The sequence below is a fragment of the Pleuronectes platessa genome, chromosome 15 (genome assembly GCF_947347685.1).
Source record: "Pleuronectes platessa chromosome 15, fPlePla1.1, whole genome shotgun sequence".
NCBI classification, from domain to species: Eukaryota; Metazoa; Chordata; class Actinopteri; order Pleuronectiformes; family Pleuronectidae; genus Pleuronectes; species Pleuronectes platessa.
Genome location: NC_070640.1, coordinates 2,454,851 through 2,475,290, shown reverse-complemented (window position 1 = coordinate 2,475,290; position 20,440 = coordinate 2,454,851). Strand labels below are relative to the sequence as shown.

The 20,440-nt window shown below is 41.2% G+C and overlaps 2 protein-coding genes across 5 annotated transcripts; one reads left to right on the top strand and one right to left on the bottom strand.

The window, feature by feature from the left end:
- Positions 1-2,536: 2,536 nt before the first annotated feature.
- cldn2 (claudin 2) lies at positions 2,537-7,014 on the top strand. 4 transcript variants are annotated; one of them, XM_053441713.1, is made up of 4 exons: positions 2,537-2,773; positions 3,609-3,773; positions 3,903-4,418; positions 5,195-7,014. In XM_053441713.1, the coding sequence occupies exon 4, from the start codon at positions 5,203-5,205 to the stop codon at positions 6,016-6,018; it is 816 nt and encodes a 271-aa protein (XP_053297688.1). In that variant the 5' UTR covers positions 2,537-2,773; positions 3,609-3,773; positions 3,903-4,418; positions 5,195-5,202; the 3' UTR covers positions 6,019-7,014. The 4 variants fall into 4 exon arrangements, with proteins under 4 accessions (XP_053297688.1, XP_053297687.1, XP_053297686.1 ...); XM_053441712.1 differs by lacking the exon at positions 3,609-3,773 and having other exon boundaries at positions 2,549-2,777; XM_053441711.1 differs by lacking the exon at positions 3,609-3,773 and having other exon boundaries at positions 2,552-2,773.
- Positions 7,015-11,288: 4,274 nt separating this feature from the next.
- Positions 11,289-18,118, bottom strand: LOC128457330 (uncharacterized). The gene is made up of 6 exons (XM_053441980.1): positions 18,038-18,118; positions 14,885-14,967; positions 14,564-14,678; positions 14,344-14,478; positions 13,321-13,408; positions 11,289-12,953 (listed from the first exon to the last, which is right to left on the bottom strand). Exons 2-6 carry the CDS (start codon positions 14,961-14,963, stop codon positions 11,289-11,291), a joined length of 2,082 nt encoding a protein of 693 aa, XP_053297955.1. The 5' UTR covers positions 14,964-14,967; positions 18,038-18,118.
- Between the last annotated feature and the right edge of the window lie 2,322 nt (positions 18,119-20,440).

Here is a 20,440-nt window from a genome sequence, read left to right as displayed (position 1 = left end):
ATAAACCAATTTAAATAAAGATGTGGTACAGATTTTGTGGAGAGATCTTATTCCACTAAGTACAACTAAGTATTATTCTACCCATATTATTACTCATATACTACCCATCTAAGTAGCTTATGTAGACATCGAAATCGATTTTATATTTGCCAGCTTTTTGCATTTTGATCACTAAATATTAATATTCACAGATGCATAATCTGTAATTTTCCATGTTGTCTTCTTCCTCTTATATCAGAATAAATCCGGTCATTAACAAACAAACTGAGCAGAAGTAATTTTACATTACAAAGTGTAGTTTATCTACAGTTCGTATGATCACCCTGTACAGCAGGTCCACAGTACTGTACAAATATTTGAACATGTGTGTACAGAGATTGAGTTGTGTAATGTTGTTGAGTCGACTCGTTGAGGAACACGTTTGAATGAGGAGCTGATGAAGTTAAAGTATAAGAAAACACGACTGTGGGGGGGAAGTAGCAACAAGTGGAAATGTTAAATCTAAAATATCTTGAATGACACAGTTCTGGGAAACTTTTGTGGAAACTGATGTTGAAAGTGTTGAATTTTCTGTGTATTTAAAGTATAAGTATGAACAACGACGCGTTGTGTTAAAGCCATTTATTATCCTCAAGAGCAAGAATAGCTGAAAAGACAGAAACGTAAACTTCACGGACTCTGGAGAACATTTGAGACTTCCAGCCTCTCCAGAGGTTGAGCGGGTGAATGTGTGAAAGTTGTGTCTGTGTCCGTTCAGCCGCAGCATCACAGACAACGACTGACCCCTGACTCACAGGTCGACTCTACCCAGCATGCCCTGCATCGTAAACACACAGTTTAAGGCAGGGTCACCTCGAGGTCACGGAGCCGAGGCCGACTGCCAAGTGGAATGTGTTGAAAATACATTTTCACTCATCACATACAGGAAATAGAAATAATCTCTGCTCTTTTACACAGATTAGCAGATTATCTATGTATTCATACTTAGTAGTATTCAATACAATGCAAGAATAGGAAGATTTAAAGGGTCAGAATACGTTTGGGTCTATTTCCTTTTGTTCCTCTTTGTTTGTCAGATAACGTCAAACCAAGTCTTATCATTTCTGCCAAAGATACAGAAAGTTAAAGGAATCTAACTTTAAAGTTTTTAATATCCCATCATCCATCACTCCTCAGACTGCAGCTGGGATTCAGGATGTTCTTTAGCACCATCTAGTGGCAACAACCAAAATCCTCCTCAGGTAAAATCACAACAGCTGGATTCAAAAGATGTTTTTTTTTTAGTTTTAACTCGTATAAACATTTACCCATATTGAAGTAGTCAACAGCAGAAAAATATAAACAGGATTAGATCATTAGTGTCACATAAATAAAAAAGTGATGCAAGGACGAATGAGTTAATATCTTGTATCTGCTGTTTGAGGATTATTATGTTTTCACTTATATTGAAGAAATATGAAACTCTTGCTTTAACTTCTATCTCATATCCCTATTATAAGTATATACTACATATTGTGAGTAGTATAGTAAAAGAATATATCATATTAAATTAGGTTTGCCCTGATCCCTGGTGGCACTGTGGTTAAATTACACATGATATGGTCAAAAGTTTGTGGACCCTGGATTCTCTTTGTCTGGGGCTGATGGATTTAGCTTCTTATATTCACTGAGGTAAACATCTTATTGGACAGATTCACAGTTCTTAAAGACCTGAGTGTTCGGATTTGGGAAAAAAATTGTCAGTTCCCACAATGAGAGAATATTTATTCACAAGTTAATAAAATCAAGAGGATGTCTTCGGGGTTGTTGAGTTTTCCTGTTGAGCTGCAGAGGAGCGGTGGCAACAAAACAAGGGGATGAAAGAAAATGTAAAAAAGGAAAAATCCAGAAAAGAAAAGATTACTGTTAAGAATCAGTGATGAAGTGGATAAGACTCTTATTGCTTTTGAGTGAAGAACGTAAGGAGAGAGGCTGGTCACTAGTTTCTGAGAGATTCTGCACAAAGTTGTTGTTTCTGAAGCGATGATCTCGAGAGGATGATACAAAATAAATGTGATGAATGAACAATTTATTGGTTTATTTGTCCCACAACTGACCAGAAGTTGTTGGAAAGTTCAGCTGGACGAGGATGAAATGAGGCAGGTTTACAGTGATGCCAGGAATAAAGGATGGAAATGTGTGAAAACAGAGATTATCCAGGATTAAAAGGGATCGTTGACTGGTTCTGCAGAAAAGACTATAAACAAGGAAAACATCTAGCATTTAATTTAATCTATTTTCTGCAGAGAGAAGTCTAAAACTAAATCATAAATCATGAAGGAAAAACCGAGGACAGCTCAAATCAAACATGTTTTCATGGAAACACAAAGAAATATCATGTAATCTGTGTGTTTGTGACGTTCAGATTAACTTTAAGCATCATCACATTCAGTGTTTCCTTCATTCATCCTCAGTGACGGACTTCCAGCTCAGCACCAACAGTACAGGACCTGATCTGCCTCATTCATATGCAGCGCTCCCAGATAGAGCCCCTCTGTGGTTTGTAATAATGGCTCAGTGTTTTGTGGGTGTGTGGACGTTGCCCTCTCAGTCGGCTTCATAAGGGGAAGTGACTGGATTACACGCTAATCCCATTACGAGGCCGCTGCCATGTGAGGCCGGCTGCAGGGATTAGAAAGCAGAGGGTGGAACTTCATCAGGTCGCGACTGTAACTACACACACACCAACGTGAACGTCTGAGATGAGACTCTGAGCGACGAGGGACCTTCACATGTGGGTACTTGTATTTGTTTGTTCTTCTATAACTTGATGCTTTTGATTTAATCTCGTCAGAAGTTTTAAAACTGCAAATTCCTGATGGATGCTGAAGCACAAGCTGCAGCCAAGTCCGGTGTGGGATTAAAGGAGCTGTAAATTCTCCTCTTATTAGGGCCGAGGGAAAATACAGTTATACACTGAGGAAAGTTTTTTACCATCTTTAAAATTAACAGTTGTGTTGGTGGTAGTTGTGTTTTCAATAAGTAAACAAATTATTTTCTTTCAGTGTGTTGAGCCTCAGAGGTTTCATCCAAATTATTCTCAATATTTACATTGGTTGATTATAAAAAATATGGTATTAACATGATTTGACTTGTTAATACCAATGACTTGATACATTAATAAACTAAAATAAAAATAGAAGCATTATTCTGTCTTTACGTGATGAGTTCCTGATAAAAAATATACTAATTAATAAATATGTATTATTTATAATCACAAAATTAATATAAACTTTTTATTATTTAATTTACAAAAATGAAACATTATATTTGTCCAGTTTATTGTCAAAAATTGTAGGTGATATAATTTGATTAAATTAAAGTAAAACATTATATTAAGCACGTCGGAGAGTTTGGGATCAACCAATATTGAATATTTAATATCTTTTACCAACATATTATTTCTCAATCACACTGGTGACACATTTAAGAGGTAACTTTCTACTTTCATTCTCATATTGTACTTTGAAGTCTCGCTTTAATTATCTGATATCTATATAATAAGAATAATAAACAAAAGTGAGGACCAGCAAACACTTCACTCTCTGTGTGTCTGACTCTATTTCCAGGGACATGAAAGGATAACTCATTTCAAAGCTCTGTTCTTTTTTAATAAAGTCATATATCTGCAACCATGAAACAGATTCAAACCCAACGGTTGATTTCCTGAAACGTTTATTCACCGGCTCCAGTTTTTTTTTTTGGACTGAGCTGCTGCCGATGATGTGCCAAAGGTCTGTTTTGGAAGCAGGAGAGAGAGAATGATTAACCGACTGGCAAAGAGGACGAGTGTGTCACTGTCAGAGGTGTCACTGTCACTGTGTGTGTTTGTTTGTGTGTGTGTGTGTGTGTGTGTGTGACAGGAGGTGAAGGTCTGGATGAGGGACAGACATCTCACTCTCAACAAACACAGCAGAACATCTGAGCGAGACCCAGTCGAGTGTCAGCGAGACCCAGTCGAGTGTCAGCGAGACAATGTGCAGGACCACAGGCTGTGACCGTGTCCAGTGTCCTGCAGCCTGAGCAGCCTGTAGCTTCTGCAGCAGCATCTATGAAACACAAAGGAGTGAATTTCCTCCTGAATAGCACAAGATCTGAACGTGTGTTGACTCCAGAGCAGCCAGTCGAGTTACAGCCTTTTAAAACTCAGCAGCTCAACAGCTGCGACTATGTCTGAGGAAACAGTCTGAGTCTGAAACAGCCAGAGAAAGAAAAGTAGAGTTTCTCTCCCACTGAAGAAGCAGGAGTGGTTTCATCAGAAGTGGTGAATCTGTTCAGGCTGCAGCCTCCACTGGATCTTCATCATCGTTCCCCTCCTCCTCCTCATCGTCCTGTAACTTCAGCTGCTGCAGCTCGTCCACGACCTGCAGTCGACTCAGGTGAGTGTCTCTCTGTGACGCTGAAGCCTTAACTTTGTATTAATGAGATAACGATCCAGGTATCATGGTTTCCAATTAGCAGCTTTTAATTGACGGGTTGCAATTAGCACTAGAACACGACGGCAACAGAACTGATTCAAACATTAGGGAGGAAATCTGGAAATTAAGGACCAGTCACAAGCTGAAACTCACCAGTGCAGATTTTATAACTGTTACCTAGATGACCTACATACCAGTATTGGCAGTGTTGATTTTGTAATAGTAATTTTTCATGTGGTGTTGAACCCGTCTGCTGTTGTGTTTGTGTGTTTGTGTGTTTGTGGACTTTGCCTCATAGAACAAGCGGGTTTAGTTTCCCAGAAACAGATCATTGCCAAATCACAGAGATTGGAAGAGAACAAATTCCCTCACAAAACTGAGTCAACAGTTTTTGTGTAATTCATCCGTCTATAAAAACAGACAAAGAAATGCTGAGACTTAATTGGCTGAGTTGGAATAATAATTGTCGACATTGGCTTTGATGTATTTTTTTTAGATCAAAGGAATTTCTGACACGCGCAACAAACTTTGGTGAAATGGCTTCAAAAAGCCAAAAACTCTCACTAATGGCAAATTTATTTACAAACACTTCTCATATTTAGGTCCGGTATTTAAATCTAATGAATACTTTGAGAATTTAAAGAAGTTAATTCCATAATTTCATACAAATAATGCACAGAAGTTTAAGCTTTGATCTCTTGACCTTTATCTTCTGTGTTTGGTCTCCTCCACCTCAGTCACCATCATGGCATCAGCAGCTCTGGAGCTGATGGGTTTCTTCCTGGGCCTGGTGGGCTTACTGGGTACACTGGTCGCCACAGTGCTTCCCTACTGGCAGATCTCCGCCCACATCGGCTCAAACATCGTCACGGCCGTGGCCAACATGAGGGGCCTGTGGATGGAGTGCGTGTATCAGAGCACCGGGGCCTTCCAGTGCGAGACCTACAACTCCATGCTGGCCCTGCCCTCCGACCTGCAGGCCTCCCGCGCCCTCATGGTCATCTCCATCGTCCTGTCCGTCCTCGGGATAGCCCTGGCGTCCCTGGGGATGCAGTGCACTCTGTGCCTGGAGGGTTCCCCGGTGAAGAGTCGCGTGGCCGGTGCCGGCGGCTGCTTGTTCCTCACCGCGGGCTTCCTGGCGCTCATACCGGTGTCATGGACCACGCACGAGGTGGTCCAGACCTTCTACAGACCCAACGTACCCTCCAGCATGAAGTTTGAGCTGGGAGAGTGTTTGTACACTGGTCTGGCCTCAGCGCTCATCTCCATGCTGGGGGGGGCGATGCTGTGTGTGTCGTGCTGTGAGGTGCAGGACAGTGGTCGTGGGAGACGAAACGCTGGAGGGTATCCATATCCTGTTGGAGGCGCCATGTCCGGCAGCGGGGTACGGACAACCTCACAGCTCTACCGCAACCCCACACAGCAGGGGGGGGGTCTGAACCTGCCCAGCAGGGGGCAGACGCTGGTACGCAACACCAGTAACAGCACCAACTCCAGTGCACAAGTCCCGGGCGCCAAGAAGCCCACGGCAGCAGGATATGACATCACAGGATATGTCTGAGGTCACGGCCACTCCCTCACACTTTGAACTGACAACTTACATCCACGGTTATGTATTTAAGTATTTAATCAAATGTTGTCATCACCAGACGTTGCCGCTTCGTCTTCTCTAATTTGTTGGTGGATTTTTTTATTCTCTTGAGCTCTTTGGGAACATTTGTCAAGTGAAGAGAAGTTGTGACTTTTCAGAGGAAGAACAGAAGAGATGATGAACAACAACAACAACACAACAGGGACTGTAACTGTTTATTATCTCCCTGCAGCTTCTCTCAACACTCTACTCTTATTTTGAAATTGTGCAGGATGTCACATTATTGTATTACATGGGTAAAAAACTAAATTGTTCAGTCGAAACGTCATAAATCTGTTTATCATTTGACAAATATAAATATAAAAGTAAAAAACAGTTGGATTTTTGTTATCATTTAATCATTTAGACTCTGAAATCCTGACACGAAGTGAAAGGAACTCAAATGTACTTTTTTCTGTCAATATTCTGCAAACCAACCTTCACTGGAGAAGCTCCCCCTGACCTCTGACCTTTGTGATGTGAACCCAGTGAAACTCTTCTCACACTGAACCTTCATCGATCGTCAGTTTGTTCACGTGAAGTTTAACCATGTAACCATGTAACTGAGCGTGAGTCAGAGACTGTTCATCGTCACTGTGCCTTAATATCAACAAGATGTTATGATTGGATTGTAAAGGAGTTTTATTTTTTCACTTTTTTACTTCTCTGTGGATCGGTATGAACCCAGTGGATGAATTCACTGACTTGTTGTTGTTTCACAATCATGAAAATCACCTTTTCTTCTGTAATCTTTATTGATTTATTCTTCTTTCTTCATATCGTTCTAATTGTGTGTCTTTTTTTTGTTGTAGCACATCTCTGAATGTGGATGTTTTTACATTTCCATGTTTCAGCTGATTTGAGCAAACCATCAATATTGTTTTTGTTGTTATTTTATATTGTGGAAATAAATGCAAATATTTCTTACAGGCACGGTTTACTCATTTTGTTTGGCACCACAAATGGTTAAGTATGAGTCAGACTGACATATCCCCTGCAGCAGGTGTTTAGATCTGCCATGGGAGAGAAAACACTGGTTTATAATATAATATGATATAAGTTTTAAAGAAATAGGACTTTGTTGTGGGTTGACATTTTTCCCTTTATTGCTCTAAATTGTCTAAAAGTCATAGTTTAGAGTCTAAACATGTTTAAAGTGTATGAGTGGCGGATGAAGGCCTCTCCATTCTCACTAAAAGATAAAGCCTGATGACAGGTGCTGGTGTTGTTCCAGTGTGGAATGGGGAAAAGATCACAGCCCTGAACTGGGAGCAAACAGAACATCAACACAAACAGACCTGATCAAACAAAGCCTCGGCTCTCGAGCGGTCGATGACGGCTCTGAGTTTCACCGATCGTTACTCTGACCTGCTCATCTTCATCGGGTCACGTTACTGGGATTGAGCTTTTAATAGTCAGTTTTAGATTCGAGGCTCGGAAGGTGGTGGTGGGGGGGGGGGGGGGGACTCGTTGTATTTGAATCAGTACAGATGTTTATGAGTCTGTAATCGACTGAGGAGTCTGATGTGAGCAGCAGGGCGACATATAAACACTTTATTATAAGTCTGTGGTGTCTTATAATAAAATAAAGACACAATATTTCTTTAGTTATGTTCAGTTTTTTAATTCTCCAGAGTCTTGAGGTCAGGTGGGATTCAGGTTATTTGACCAGTGGTGTTTCCTCGTCCTCATTTTGTAAGAATTCAAACAGAAAATTGGAAATTGGAATCTAGGGGATTGAACTTGACCGAGGGAGCAGCAGAGATAAGTGAACTACAGGGACCAGAACACACTGAGGCTGTGAGAAAGACAAACAAGGGACTGGAAAACAGATGCTCCTGCACACGCACTGTCACAGTGGGAACACTGGTTCCTGGGGCACTGGGTACACAAGGGCTGAAGGGAATGAATTCATACGGTGGTAAAACATACATAAGTTAATAAAATACATAAAAGCAATAACACATGTAGTGTTTCTGATCTCAGCTGGTAAAGGTCGTTCCAGAGTTTGCTGAAGCCTTTTAATTAATTCAAACAATATCAATAATAACTAGTTCCTTCCGTTGTGTTGGATTCTGCTCTAACACTGTTTACCCCTGAGACTCCAGAAGGGTTTTGTGGACTCAAACACTCGTTCTTTGGTTTGACTGTTCGCTTGATTCAGAATCTTCTCTGTCGACAGATGCATGTTAAATAAGTTCATGAATTCAAGTCAGGACAAGAGAGGCTCATCAAGTTCATTCTTTTAATCAGCACTGAGAACACTGAGCAGACCATCACCCATCTTTCATCAAAGATGTTTCTTCATCATTAGAAAAGAGTTAGAAATAAACGATCAGCCTTTACAACCAAGTATTTGTCATTTGCTCGGCACAGTTTCAGGAAACAAAATCACAGACAACAGATTTTCCTTAGTAAAACATTACAAGCAGAGAATTTCATTAAAAACCATTGATTTTGATAAAGCTTGCTGCCCTTTTCTTTCTTTGCATAGTTTACATTCTGTACCTCCACATATCCGTGACAGCCCAATATATCAATCAGACGTATAAGTCATTTAAAAGCATAAATTCTTCATAAAAAAGTGTTTGTCATTGTCCCCGACCCTCTCACCCGGAAATCTGATCAACTTTGGATTTAAGGACGAGACTTTACCACCAAAATTGTTCTGAACAGTATCAGGAGTTAAAATCACCATCAGCAGATTGAAGCTTATAGTGAATCACTCACAGCCTCATACACAGGGTCTCTGAATATAATGAACCGTTTGTCCTAGTTAGTAAAACATGACAAGATTAAATTAATATAGTAACACATCAACCCACCCACAAATCGTAATTAAAGAAAAATGCAATATTGGTTATGCATGGATCAACCTATTCTGCAGTATGTCAGAACTCAGACGTTTATGTCCCACAAATCTGTAACATGAAGAAGTTGCTGATAGCTAGAGTGGCTCAGATGCTCCAACCGACGACTGATGAGCACAACTCGCTCCTCCTGTTTGAACCGACACTCCTCTAACAGCTCGTCCACTGACATCTGGAACTCTGAGGAAACCAGCACCAGGTGACCACAGGCGCTTTCATCACTGATCCAGCCTTCCAGTGAAATCTTAACTGTTTGGTTTAATGAAAAGAAAGACAGGATGACTCTGTCAGAGAGGATTTGGCAGTCGAACGCCAGCGGTGGCCCTGATCCTAAGAACAGAACATCTGTGGCGTTGTCCTTTGCACAGTTGTCGATGCTGACTGAGCCGCTCTGGAAAGCCAACATGTAAATGTCGCTTCCATCCCCTCCGACCAGGTAATCTCCACCAGTGGACACCAAGATGTCGTTGCCATCCGAACCTTTGAGAAGGGAACTTTCGTAGCCAGACACCAAGATGTCAGAGTAGATGGTGCCAATCACAGTCTCCACGTCCTTCAGTACGTCCCCTTCGGCATCAGCGTAGCGACCTTGTCCAGTGAGCAGGTTGACGTAGACTCCTTGACCCTTTACATGATCCCCCCGGTACAGAACTGTGTCTCTGCCAGGACCTCCGTCTATTAGATCTGCTCCAGGTCCAGGAATGAAGACGTCGCTGCCAGAGTTTCCCATCATTGTGTCGTTTCCATCCTCGCCATACAGAGTGTCGTCTCCTAACCCACCAATCAGGATATCGCTTCCATTTCCTCCTATCAGTGTGTCATCTCCTTGACCTCCTGCCAAGGTGTCGTCCTTCCACCCACCAATAAGCGCGTTGTCTTCATCGTTACCTAGGATGTCATTGGACTGGGAGGAGCAACCTTGCACTGTGTGGACCTTTGACAGATTTTTCCAAGAGCCGAGGTCGAAGCGACAGTCGGACTGCGACGGTGGCAGAGTCACTTTGAAAGCCTCAGTCTGGAACAAAGGAACCTCTGCAGTTGAGTTCAGTGATTTCAATCGAAAAACGACGCCGTCAGAGCTCTGAAACTCCAGGTGCTGGGTTTGGTTACTGTCGTTGTAGCCCATCAGTGTGAATTTTAATTGTTCCCCTTTTGTTGTGATTGTCACATTCACATCTCCTGTTGATGATGAGTCCAGGGTAACTTGGCCCCCAGCGACAAAATCCATGTCAATCAACACGGTGTCTAATTTCTGGTCGTTTGCAAAGTTATCGATCACTAAGTTGTCTCCGTATCCCTGTTTGATGATGTAAGTGTCTTCTCCTTCACCTCCAGACAGCAGTGCACCTCCAGTGGAAGGATCAAGCAAATTGTCCTTCCTGTTCCCAACCATGATGTCGAAACCCGCCGAGCCAAGCATGTCTTTCACTGAGTGAACTTCAGCCATATCCATCACTTTGCCTTGGAAGCCACAGAAGAGCCTCTCCTTTGAATTCCTACTTCTATATCTGAAACACTCTGGATGTTCTCCTCCCCTTTCTGACTCTTTCTGGGAAAGTGCTTCAGGTTTCTGGTTTCTGTAATCAACAGTGATTGGGAACATTAAAGTCTTAATGTCGTCACAGCTGCTGATGTTCGAACTCAGTCCAGCTGTTATTCCATCGCTGGTCTTGATCTGCAGGTGCTGATGATACTTTGATTCAAACCAGGAGTTTAAAATAACATTTTCTCTTCCAGACACAGAGATGATGATGTTGGGTGCATAACAAGTGCAAGTTATATTCCGATAATGGTCTTTAATGAAGAGAATGTCCATGACTAGATCTGGTGAGAAGTTGCTGATGTATTTAGTTCCATGGCCTGGTGTGATAACGTACCAGTCCTCACCTCCTTTACCCTCAAGGTAATCATTACCTTCTCCTGGGAGGAATACGTTGTGCTCTTTGTTCCCTCTGATCACATCAGAAAATTCTGACCCACGGACCTCTGTCACATTGTCATACGCCTCAGACTCCTCAAGGTTCACCCGCAGAGGATACGTGGACCTGCTGTAATCAATACTGAAGCTTTTTATGCAGCTGGTGGATGTGTGAGCACAGTCATCCTTGTGAGCTGAGAGTGAGAAAGAGATCATGTCGTTGGTGATGAAGAACAAGTGTCTGTCGTTCGGTGATCGGAACCAGTTCCTTAAAGTCACTTTAATGTCTGTAGTCGCATGTGAAGCTGTCAGAACAACATCATCCCCTCGTACTGTGACTCTACAAGTCTTTAGATCTGCTTCTATTAAGACCATGTCTGTTTCATTGTCTTTGGAGTAATCTTTTCATTTAATCAATTCATTTCGTTGTATCTTTCTTTGCCGATCTGTTCAGTAACACAATCCTTAACTTCATTAATTCTGTCCGGATTTCCCATTTGATTGTTGTCAAGCTTTTTTCCAACTGGATGAACGTACAGATTTTCAGGATTAATTTCTAAGATCCAGTCATTGATCATCAGGTATGTGCCCTCATTTTCTCCCTTCTTTGCATAGTGACGGATGATGTTTCTTACATCTTCGCCTGATTTAATCTCATAACACTTGGAAAGAATGCTCGTTAGTTCTTTCTCGTCCGTTATCCTAACTATTTTCTCCTTATTATTATTATCTTTGAATTTTTTCCCAATAAAAAAATGCTCATCTAACTGTGGCAAGTTTTGGAAATTTACCTTTTCTGGAAGGGGCTGATCAGAATGAAATAATCCCCAAGTCAGAGCCTCAACCTCATATAAGCCATCACTTAACGTCTTAAAAACTTCATCCTGGGGAATAAATCTCCTCGGCTCATTTGGCCACTTGTCTCTGTAGCTCAAAACCGACTTTGATTGACTCTTGTCCATCAGAAAGTTCCTTTCATCGGTAAACACTGCCTCTCCTTTGCTGCCAGGCTCCTTTCTAATAATGGCGTCTCCGTTTCTATCAAGGTTTGCCACCACCTTCTTGCTGTCGTCTTTGTGACTCCACTTCACTCCGTCTGGAGAGATTTCTTGAGTAATTTTCTGTCCTGTGTGCTGAACCTGGATCACAGCATTCCTCAGGTGCAGCTCTGTCTCAATGCTGCTCTTACGAAGCTCTGTCAGCAGGGTTTGGATGAAGTCTTTGTCGGATCCGACCTCACAAGCTACCACACTTGTGGTTTTGATGGTATCACTGACTCTGGAGGTCCTCTGAATAACTTTGGCCACATCTTGGGCTCCGTACCCAGACAATCTCATCTCTCCTGAATCGTCTTTCGCCCCATGACCGACCAGCACCAGTCTGCTGTCCTCTGACAGAGGCACAGAGGCCCCATGGATCAGTTTGGGTCTTTGGTTTTCATCAAGAATGTAGACGGAGCTCACCTCTGGATGCTTCTCATAAAGAAAAGTTGCAGCTTTTCTAACCACAGGGTCAGATTCCATAATGATGATCTGCTGGTGGTCGTACTGTATGGTGTGATCAACTGGTCTTTGTGGAATTGTGTAGCTGGAAATGGAGCCGGGTTGATCCATAACCTGGTAAAGCTGGTGATTCTCCTGGTTGGTTTCTAAGACTGCTTTGATTCCACGGATCTGAAAAAAGCGCATGAAGTTTTGCTGGAAGTGTGTGGACGTGCTTCCATTAAGGGAGAACACTGGAGTACCTGTCAGTGATGGTTTGAACATCAGCTCCGCAAGAGATGAGCCAGAAAGCCCAGATACACTTTGTCCATCTTCTGAAACACTTCCAAATATTTGCACTACAGTGTAGCCGTCTGCTTCAGGGCAACAGGACTCATTGTACAGACAGTCCTTGCTGACTATTACTGAGTAATGAGGATCCAGGCTGTATTCCTGTTGGACTCTGTCTTCTGTTGACTTGTCTTTGTCTGTCATGACCAGAAGTTTTTGACTGTAGCTGTGTGAGATCTCAGATGCACTGAGCAGCCGATCTTGTATCTTCTGTTCCTCAAAACCGTCCAAGAAGGTTTCAAAGTCCTAGAAAATGAGTCAAACAAGCGATAATGAATGAAAAGACAGAAAGTAGTTAGATCAGAATAGAGTTAGAGAGTCTGATATCGATCACGTACATCATGAATGTCGATGCAAGTTTTAAAGGGATATTTCAACTAGAAATTAAATCCCCTCATCGCCTAATCACATCTATGAAGATGGGGGGGGGGGGACTATCCCTTTAAACTGATCACTACATCCCACATAAGCGTGAAAGATGTGGGATCTCATTCCAAGTAATTTGATCAATCAAGTCTTTTAATAATAGATTTATTTTCTTTTAACAGACAGATTGATTTCAGTTCTTTTAAAGTCTGCGCTGCTTCCCACTTTCTTGTAAAAATCCACCAACCTGTTTCCTTTGAATGATGCAGGCGGTGACATTCTCACAGTCCTGAAGACCATCCAGCAAACTCATTGGGTTTCCGTCAATATCCGCCCTGAAAGAAGATCAGCATGTTCATGCCATATAGGGCTCAGCGATAATCTCATGAAATCAGATTAAGACCACGTAAAAAGTTGATTTGTCTCTGATTTAAGAGGAGGAACACCTCATTTGTGTTTATCGACCAACCAGGAGTCAGCCTCAGCTGTCAATCATCACGTCTCATCATGTTTTCATATCATCAAATAACGAATGAAATCAAACTGATCAGAAACACTTGAACCAACATCAATGAGGTAGAACTGAAATGACAGAAACATCTTTGACAAGTTTTATTTAACGTCTGCTTTGAGTTTTATATCTGGTTCATGTCCCATCTGCTAACACGGAGGCAGGTTAAATACCTTCACCTCAGCCAGCCACAAGGTGGCGATCAAGATGGTTGTCCTAACTTTTGGGAGCTGTCACGTAGTGATTTGTGGGACATTGAGAATAGCCTTGAGATAATGTGTGTTATGATTTGGTTAAATTGAATCAAAAACTTAAATTTAAAATCCATCCTCTACCTTTTACCTAAACTATCATAATCCATTCGCTCATAGTAGCTATGCAATTTTTTTTTTAAAGGAGACAGTTTGTTTTCTCATCTCCAGAAGCTCCAGTTAATATATCTGTATTATCGTGATGTCATGTAAAAAAGAACAAGGACAGCTAGAATGGAGGCAAGCAAGTCCTACACGTGATGAAAGTGGTTGACCAATCACAGCAGCAGGAGGGTCTTAAAGAGACAGGACCTGAAGCCAAGTGTTAAGGACAGTGGCTGAAAGAGGAGCTGCAGCGATGGACAGGAAAGTGATTTCAGGACATTCGAGAATGAAAATATTTCACACTCGTACTCATTGGAATTATTAAAATTATCAAATTGATTTAATAATGATAAATCTACTTATATTATAATGAATAAACTCGTAGGCAAGCTGCATTGGTCACCTGGCTACATAGACACCATGTTCCAGGGTGGAGTACTTTCCACAGTAGTTCATGTTTGAGTCCAACTTCGGCTCTTTGAAAGAGGTCAAGTCCATTCTCTCAGTCCACTTTCTGTCCGGTCTTTCTCCAGTGTCGCTGTCAACAAAATAAAGATTCCACATTAAATCTTTAAAAAACACCATAACAGTGTCACAATATTTAAAACAATTATCTTATCAACCATTGTTGTGAAGAATCCTTGAGCCTTTCATGAAACATGTGTTCAGGCAGGTTCCTCAGACGTTGCATTGCAGCGATGTCCGGTCCGAGCTCCTCCCACTCTTCATTTCTCACCTCTGGAAAGTCCAAACAACATTTAATCATCCCCAACATCCGTTGTAAGTAGTTCCTGTGCTCGTGTTTATTCACAGAACAAAACACACTGAACAAAACACACTTGAGCAGATGTGAACAGAAGTTCACATCTGCTCAAAAGCCTGTGGGGGGGAAGAAGATCTGTTGAGAGAAGACGGGGTTTGTCAAAATTAAACTTTTTTCTTACGGATTGGTTGAGTGAGGCTGAGGAGGCTGAAAAGGATCAGGAGGCTCAGTATCCACCATCTCTGCGTCCGACCTCCCATCACGCTGCAAATGATTAAGCACAGGAAAAGAAGCTGATCATGGAAGAAGTTATGAGTCGTTCCTCCCAACACAACCTGTTAAAGACAAACGGCTGCTGATGAGGAAAGGTTGTAGGAACTTGCTCAGATTCTCCTCCATCATCACTCTGTGTTCCTTCAACGTGTCATGGACCGACACAGGACCAACACCCTCATCCCATCCCCTCACCCTAACCCTAACCCTAACCCTAACCCAGCAATGCTGCAGCCTCTGTGTGCAATACATGCTCCCACCACTGGGCCCAGTTATCTGATCACTTCACATATCCCTGCCTCACACTCGCGTGGTTCCCATCAGATCGCCACACGAGTCTCAGCTGGTCTCTCAGACGGAATGATCTCTCTCTCAATCTCAGCCATTCAATGTCTCCTTCACAATATTGACATTTACATTAGTATTGAAAATTTAATAGTTCAATTTGAAAGTAACTTTTATATTTCTCATTTCTAATGTATCTCAATCGACTTTCGACTTTCTGTCCATAATTAACCTGTGACACAAGTATATAGAAAATGAAAACCGCAGCCGTGCACTAACATGTCCATCCGCTCTGAAAATCGATTCCAGAGCTTGATTTCAATCTCATCACAGAGGACAGTGGGACTCAGTGGGATAATTTTGATAAATCAGTCTCTTGAATGTAATAATTTTCCTGCTCAGTATATTGATTTTCAGCTGATACCTGCTCCTGTGTTTCTAACAGTGATGTTGACAAATGTCTGATATGCTATGATGTGTACGTGCAGTACGTGAGTAGAAAGACACTGAGAAGAATTAGGATTTCTGTCACACCGTGGTGAGGGTTGTCTTGTCATGGGGTTTCTGTCTCATAACTTCCTGTGTTATTTTGAAATCCTAACTCCCCTCTCGTTTCAGGTCACTTGCCCTTCCTCATGTGTCACTGATTCTGGATTGTTTCCACCTGTTCCCTTCACCCTCATGTGCTTATAGTCTGCGTCTCCCCTTTGTCTTGTGCCGAAGTGTTTCGTTCTTGTTCGTGCACCTAAGCCCTTGTCCACAGCCATAGTCGTGTTTGCCTTGATCTTTGCTACGCCGCGTGAGTTGTTTCCTGTTTCCTCCTTGAGAGTGATTTTTGGTTTGTTAAAGTTTTCTAGCTTAGCTTCGTTTTGTGTTGTTTTGGTAATCTGTTTTTTTTCCTACCTTTTGGAGTGATTTATGTTTAGAGAGTTTTAGTTAGTTTATTGAGCCTCCTTTTTAGGTGAGCCTTTTCTTTTGGCCCGTTTTCATAGTTTGGTTTTCCTCCTTTGGGAGCGCTTTTGATTTCCTGCCCTAGCCTTTTGTTTGACCTCCTTCTGGAGCGATTTATGTTTTAAAACCTCCTTTTTCTAGTGAGTGTTTTGGATAGATTAAGTGAGTTTTTTCATAGCCCGATCTTTTGTCACTCTGCATAGAGGAACTGATTTCAATAAAGTGTGCTGGCATGTGAATCCTCTGCATCTGAGTCCTCATTCTAGTCCAGGCCTGACAATTTCAACCTTTACCCAAGTCTCTTTAACTTCACATAAATGTTTGTTTTTATTTTAAGCGAATGACTTTAAAATGTCTCTAGGAGTCACTGTCCATTAACAAAACAAAAAACCTGACTATCTTCAGAACAATGTGAATCGCTCCTGTACTGAAATGTTAACGAACCACTGATGGTGATTTTAATCGGAGGATCAATCAGCTGATTAAAGCTTCACTTAAGAGTTGAGCTTTAAATGACACAGAAATGTAGTTTTGTTGAGTAGAACTCACCCAGATGGGATTGTGTCCCTGTGCCGTTAAGATTGAATTCACGTCTTTGTCGCTCTGTGACCTTCCACTTCAGGAGCTCTGAGGAAACTGATAAGAGACAAGTTGGCACATGTGACAAGGAAACACCCAGAGGAGCTCCAGTTCTCCAGAATTGTAAGATTGCATCATTGTACTTAATGTGTTGTAATATAACATGGTATCAGTTAATCTGTCCATAGATCCCACAGATGTGAAGATACAGTCTTGTCTTACAATCCACAATCCCAAAGTGAGAAATAATGTATCTATGGTTCCAGTACTTTGATACAGTAAGTGTGGGACATAAACCACACAAACTTTAATCTCTCACGCCGTGGAAGAAGAATTCAGGTCCTCTGTGAAGCTAAATCCGTGACTGTCCACTTGAAGCACGATGTGTCGCAGGAGAGGGGCGGCGTCTCACAAGTTTAGCAAGTAAATCATAATTGTTGGTTAAAATCTCAACATGGAGACAAGCCAAAATCTCTCTCTCTCTCTCTCTCTCTGTAACAGTTATAATAATTCATTTCTAATAGTCTGTGACGCTGTGATGTGACCGTGTCCTGTCCACCAGCTTGTAATTCATGGTGTAATCCTGAAAAGGCTCATTTATGAATATGCATGGACCTCTGGCCCGAAGGCGAATAGAAATAGTGAGTTTGGGATAAACAAGCAAAACCTGGCACAAAACTCTTTCACTGTCAATAATGACACAAGATGTTCTGAAGGTCATTTAAACTGGAGGGCTGCATTGGCTGAGATTTTTCAATACACAATCATCACAGAGCACAGTGGGACTCATGCTTTCTAAAAATAATTTTGATAAATCAGTCTCTTGAATGTAATAATTTTCCTGCTCAGTATATTGATTTTCAGCTGATACCTGCTCCTGTGTTTCTAACAGTGATGTTGACAATTGTTTGATATGATGTGTAGGTGCAGTGAAATCCTCTGGTGTGTGAGTTGAAAGACACTGAGAAGAATTCAGATTTCCACTTTTAACCAAGTCTCTTTAACTTCACATAAATGTTTCTGTTTATTTTAAGCGAATGACTTTAAAATGTCTCTAGGAGTCACTGTCCATTAACAAAACAAAAAACCTGACTATCTTCAGAACAATGCTAATCGCTCCTGTACTGAAATGTTAACGAACCACTGATGGTGATTTTAATCGGAGGATCAATCAGCTGATTAAAGCTTCACTTAAGGGTTGAGCTGTAAAAGACACAGAAATGTAGTTTTGTTGAGTAGAACTCACCCAGATGGGATTGTGTCCCTGTGCCGTTGAGATTGAATTCACGTCTTTGTCGCTCTGTGACCTTCCACTTCAGGAGCTCTGAGGAAACTGATAAGAGACAAGTTGGCACATGTGACAAGGAAACACCCAGAGGAGCTCCAGTTCTCCAGAATTGTAGGATTGCATCATTGTACTTAATGTGTTGTAATATAACATGGTATCAGTTAATCTGTCCATAGATCCCACAGATGTGAAGATACAGTCTTACAATCCACAATCCCAAAGTGAGAAATAATGTATCTATGGTTCCAGTACATTGATACAGTAAGTGTGGGACATAAACCACACAAACTTTAATCTCACACGCCGTGGAAGAAGAATTCAGGTCCTCTGTGAAGCTAAATCTGTGACCGTCCACTTGAAGCACGATGTGTCGCAGGAGAGGGGCGGCGTCTCACAAGTTTAGCATATAAATCATAATTCTGGTATATGGATTGTTGATTTCACATAACTTGTTGTATTAAGTAACTACTGTAAGTAATGAAAAGTGAAAACCTCTGGTAAAATGAATGAAAGGTAACCAGATGTAAACTCTTCAAAGTAGTAAATGGATGAGGTCAAATGAGTTCAAGGTCTTTCTATTACTCTGCGTATACGTGCTTCTGTGAACTCTGATTCATCTGTTGACTTAGAAGTTTCTTGTTCTGGGTAAGAGAACCAGTTCTGTGGAAATGAGGAACTAACAATGGGCTGCAGGTTGGGGAGCAGAGCTGGCAACTGTAAGACCTTTGATCACCATAACAACAATGTTCCAGCAATGTTCAATTAACCACCTGCAACCTCCAGCAACCTCGATCTCCCTTTCTAAGGACTGGTAACATAATCTGGGCTTAATAATTATACTGAGATAAGCAAGACTGTTTATTCGATCCTGTGTGTGTTTATAAGTTTGATATATCGTGTGATATTATATTTATAAGTTAGTTGGAAGTTAAATGTTAGTTATGTTCGTCACAGGATCTCTCTGACCCTTTCCTTCTCTGACTTAACATTTACACAGACGCGCATATCTCTACACCTACTTATCTCCTCCCCCACTTCAGAACAGGGGGGGGGGGGCTATTAACTTTAGGGGGAGGGCTGCTATCTTAGGGGACATCTTAAAAGCCCACAGGAAGGTGTTACTATTTTTGCAAGCCACCATTTAAAGAACACTCCTAATTTACATTCACACGCACACTCACATACACATCATTGTTTAGTTTGAACGTTTGTTTAGTAATTTGTGTTTTTATACTTTATTATGTTCATAATATTTGTTTTCTTTCACAGATGCTCCTCCATTAATTTTACATAAGTGAATTTTGCCAACCGTTACACTGTTAAGAACTCTATAACCTTCCCTGTTCATTATATAATCTTTAATAGTAAAATATTGAGATTTCTAATTATAATAGATCTAAATGAGACTGATCTTAATCAATAAATTGTCTATCTTTTCTCTTCTTTGAAGGGTGGTGCCCTGCCAGAACTTTAACCAACTAAAGTTATAATCTAATATTAATATTTTAAAAGCCAGAAATAAGTGAATTTGGAATTTTCAGTCAAGCCAAAGGTTTGAGTTCAATTCCACTAGTCGGCCACCGGAGTAGAGTTTCAACCGTATTTACAAACAAGTGCATTGTGGTGAAATTTAATTTGCTCATAAATTAATTGTTTATTAATAATTCATTATTAAGAACTACCATTTTTAAGTCCCCATAGTGTTACCCTAAACGATTGCTATCGCTGCTAATAATTCTAGTTGAATGGTCCTCGTTGAAATTTTAATAATTTCTTTTAACATTTGAATATCACATCTTCAATGTTAACTGGTTAAGCTGGGAAATTGCCTGTAACTGTTAAATGCTTTTGTATTAAGACACAGCGTGCCACCAGCCCTATGTTAGAGAGCTTGGACCTGGCTGTTACTGCCTAGCATATCAGCCAAAGCCTCCTACCCTCTGGAAGATGGTACAGGAGCCTCCGTTGCCGCACCACCAGACTCAGGAATAGTTTCATACACCAAGCTGTCAGGAAGCTAAATTCTCTCCCCTCACTCCCCTCAGCCATATCCTCCAGTCTGACAGGAAGCTGAAATCCCCCCCCCCCCCCCCTAAAAACAATCAGGACTCTGCAACAAACTGTCTCTTGTACTTTTTGTACTTTTGAACTTTTGGAACGTTTTGCACTTTAATCACTACGTTTACACTTTAGAGAACCTTATGCTGCTGTACTTAAAAATCTTTAAGATTCTGTATGTTAACTTCTGCAACAAACTGTCTCTTGTACTTTTTGCACTTTTATCACTTTAATCACTACGTTTACACTTTAGAGAACCTTATGCTGTATGTTTACCTATTAGGAAATGTCTAGTCTTATATG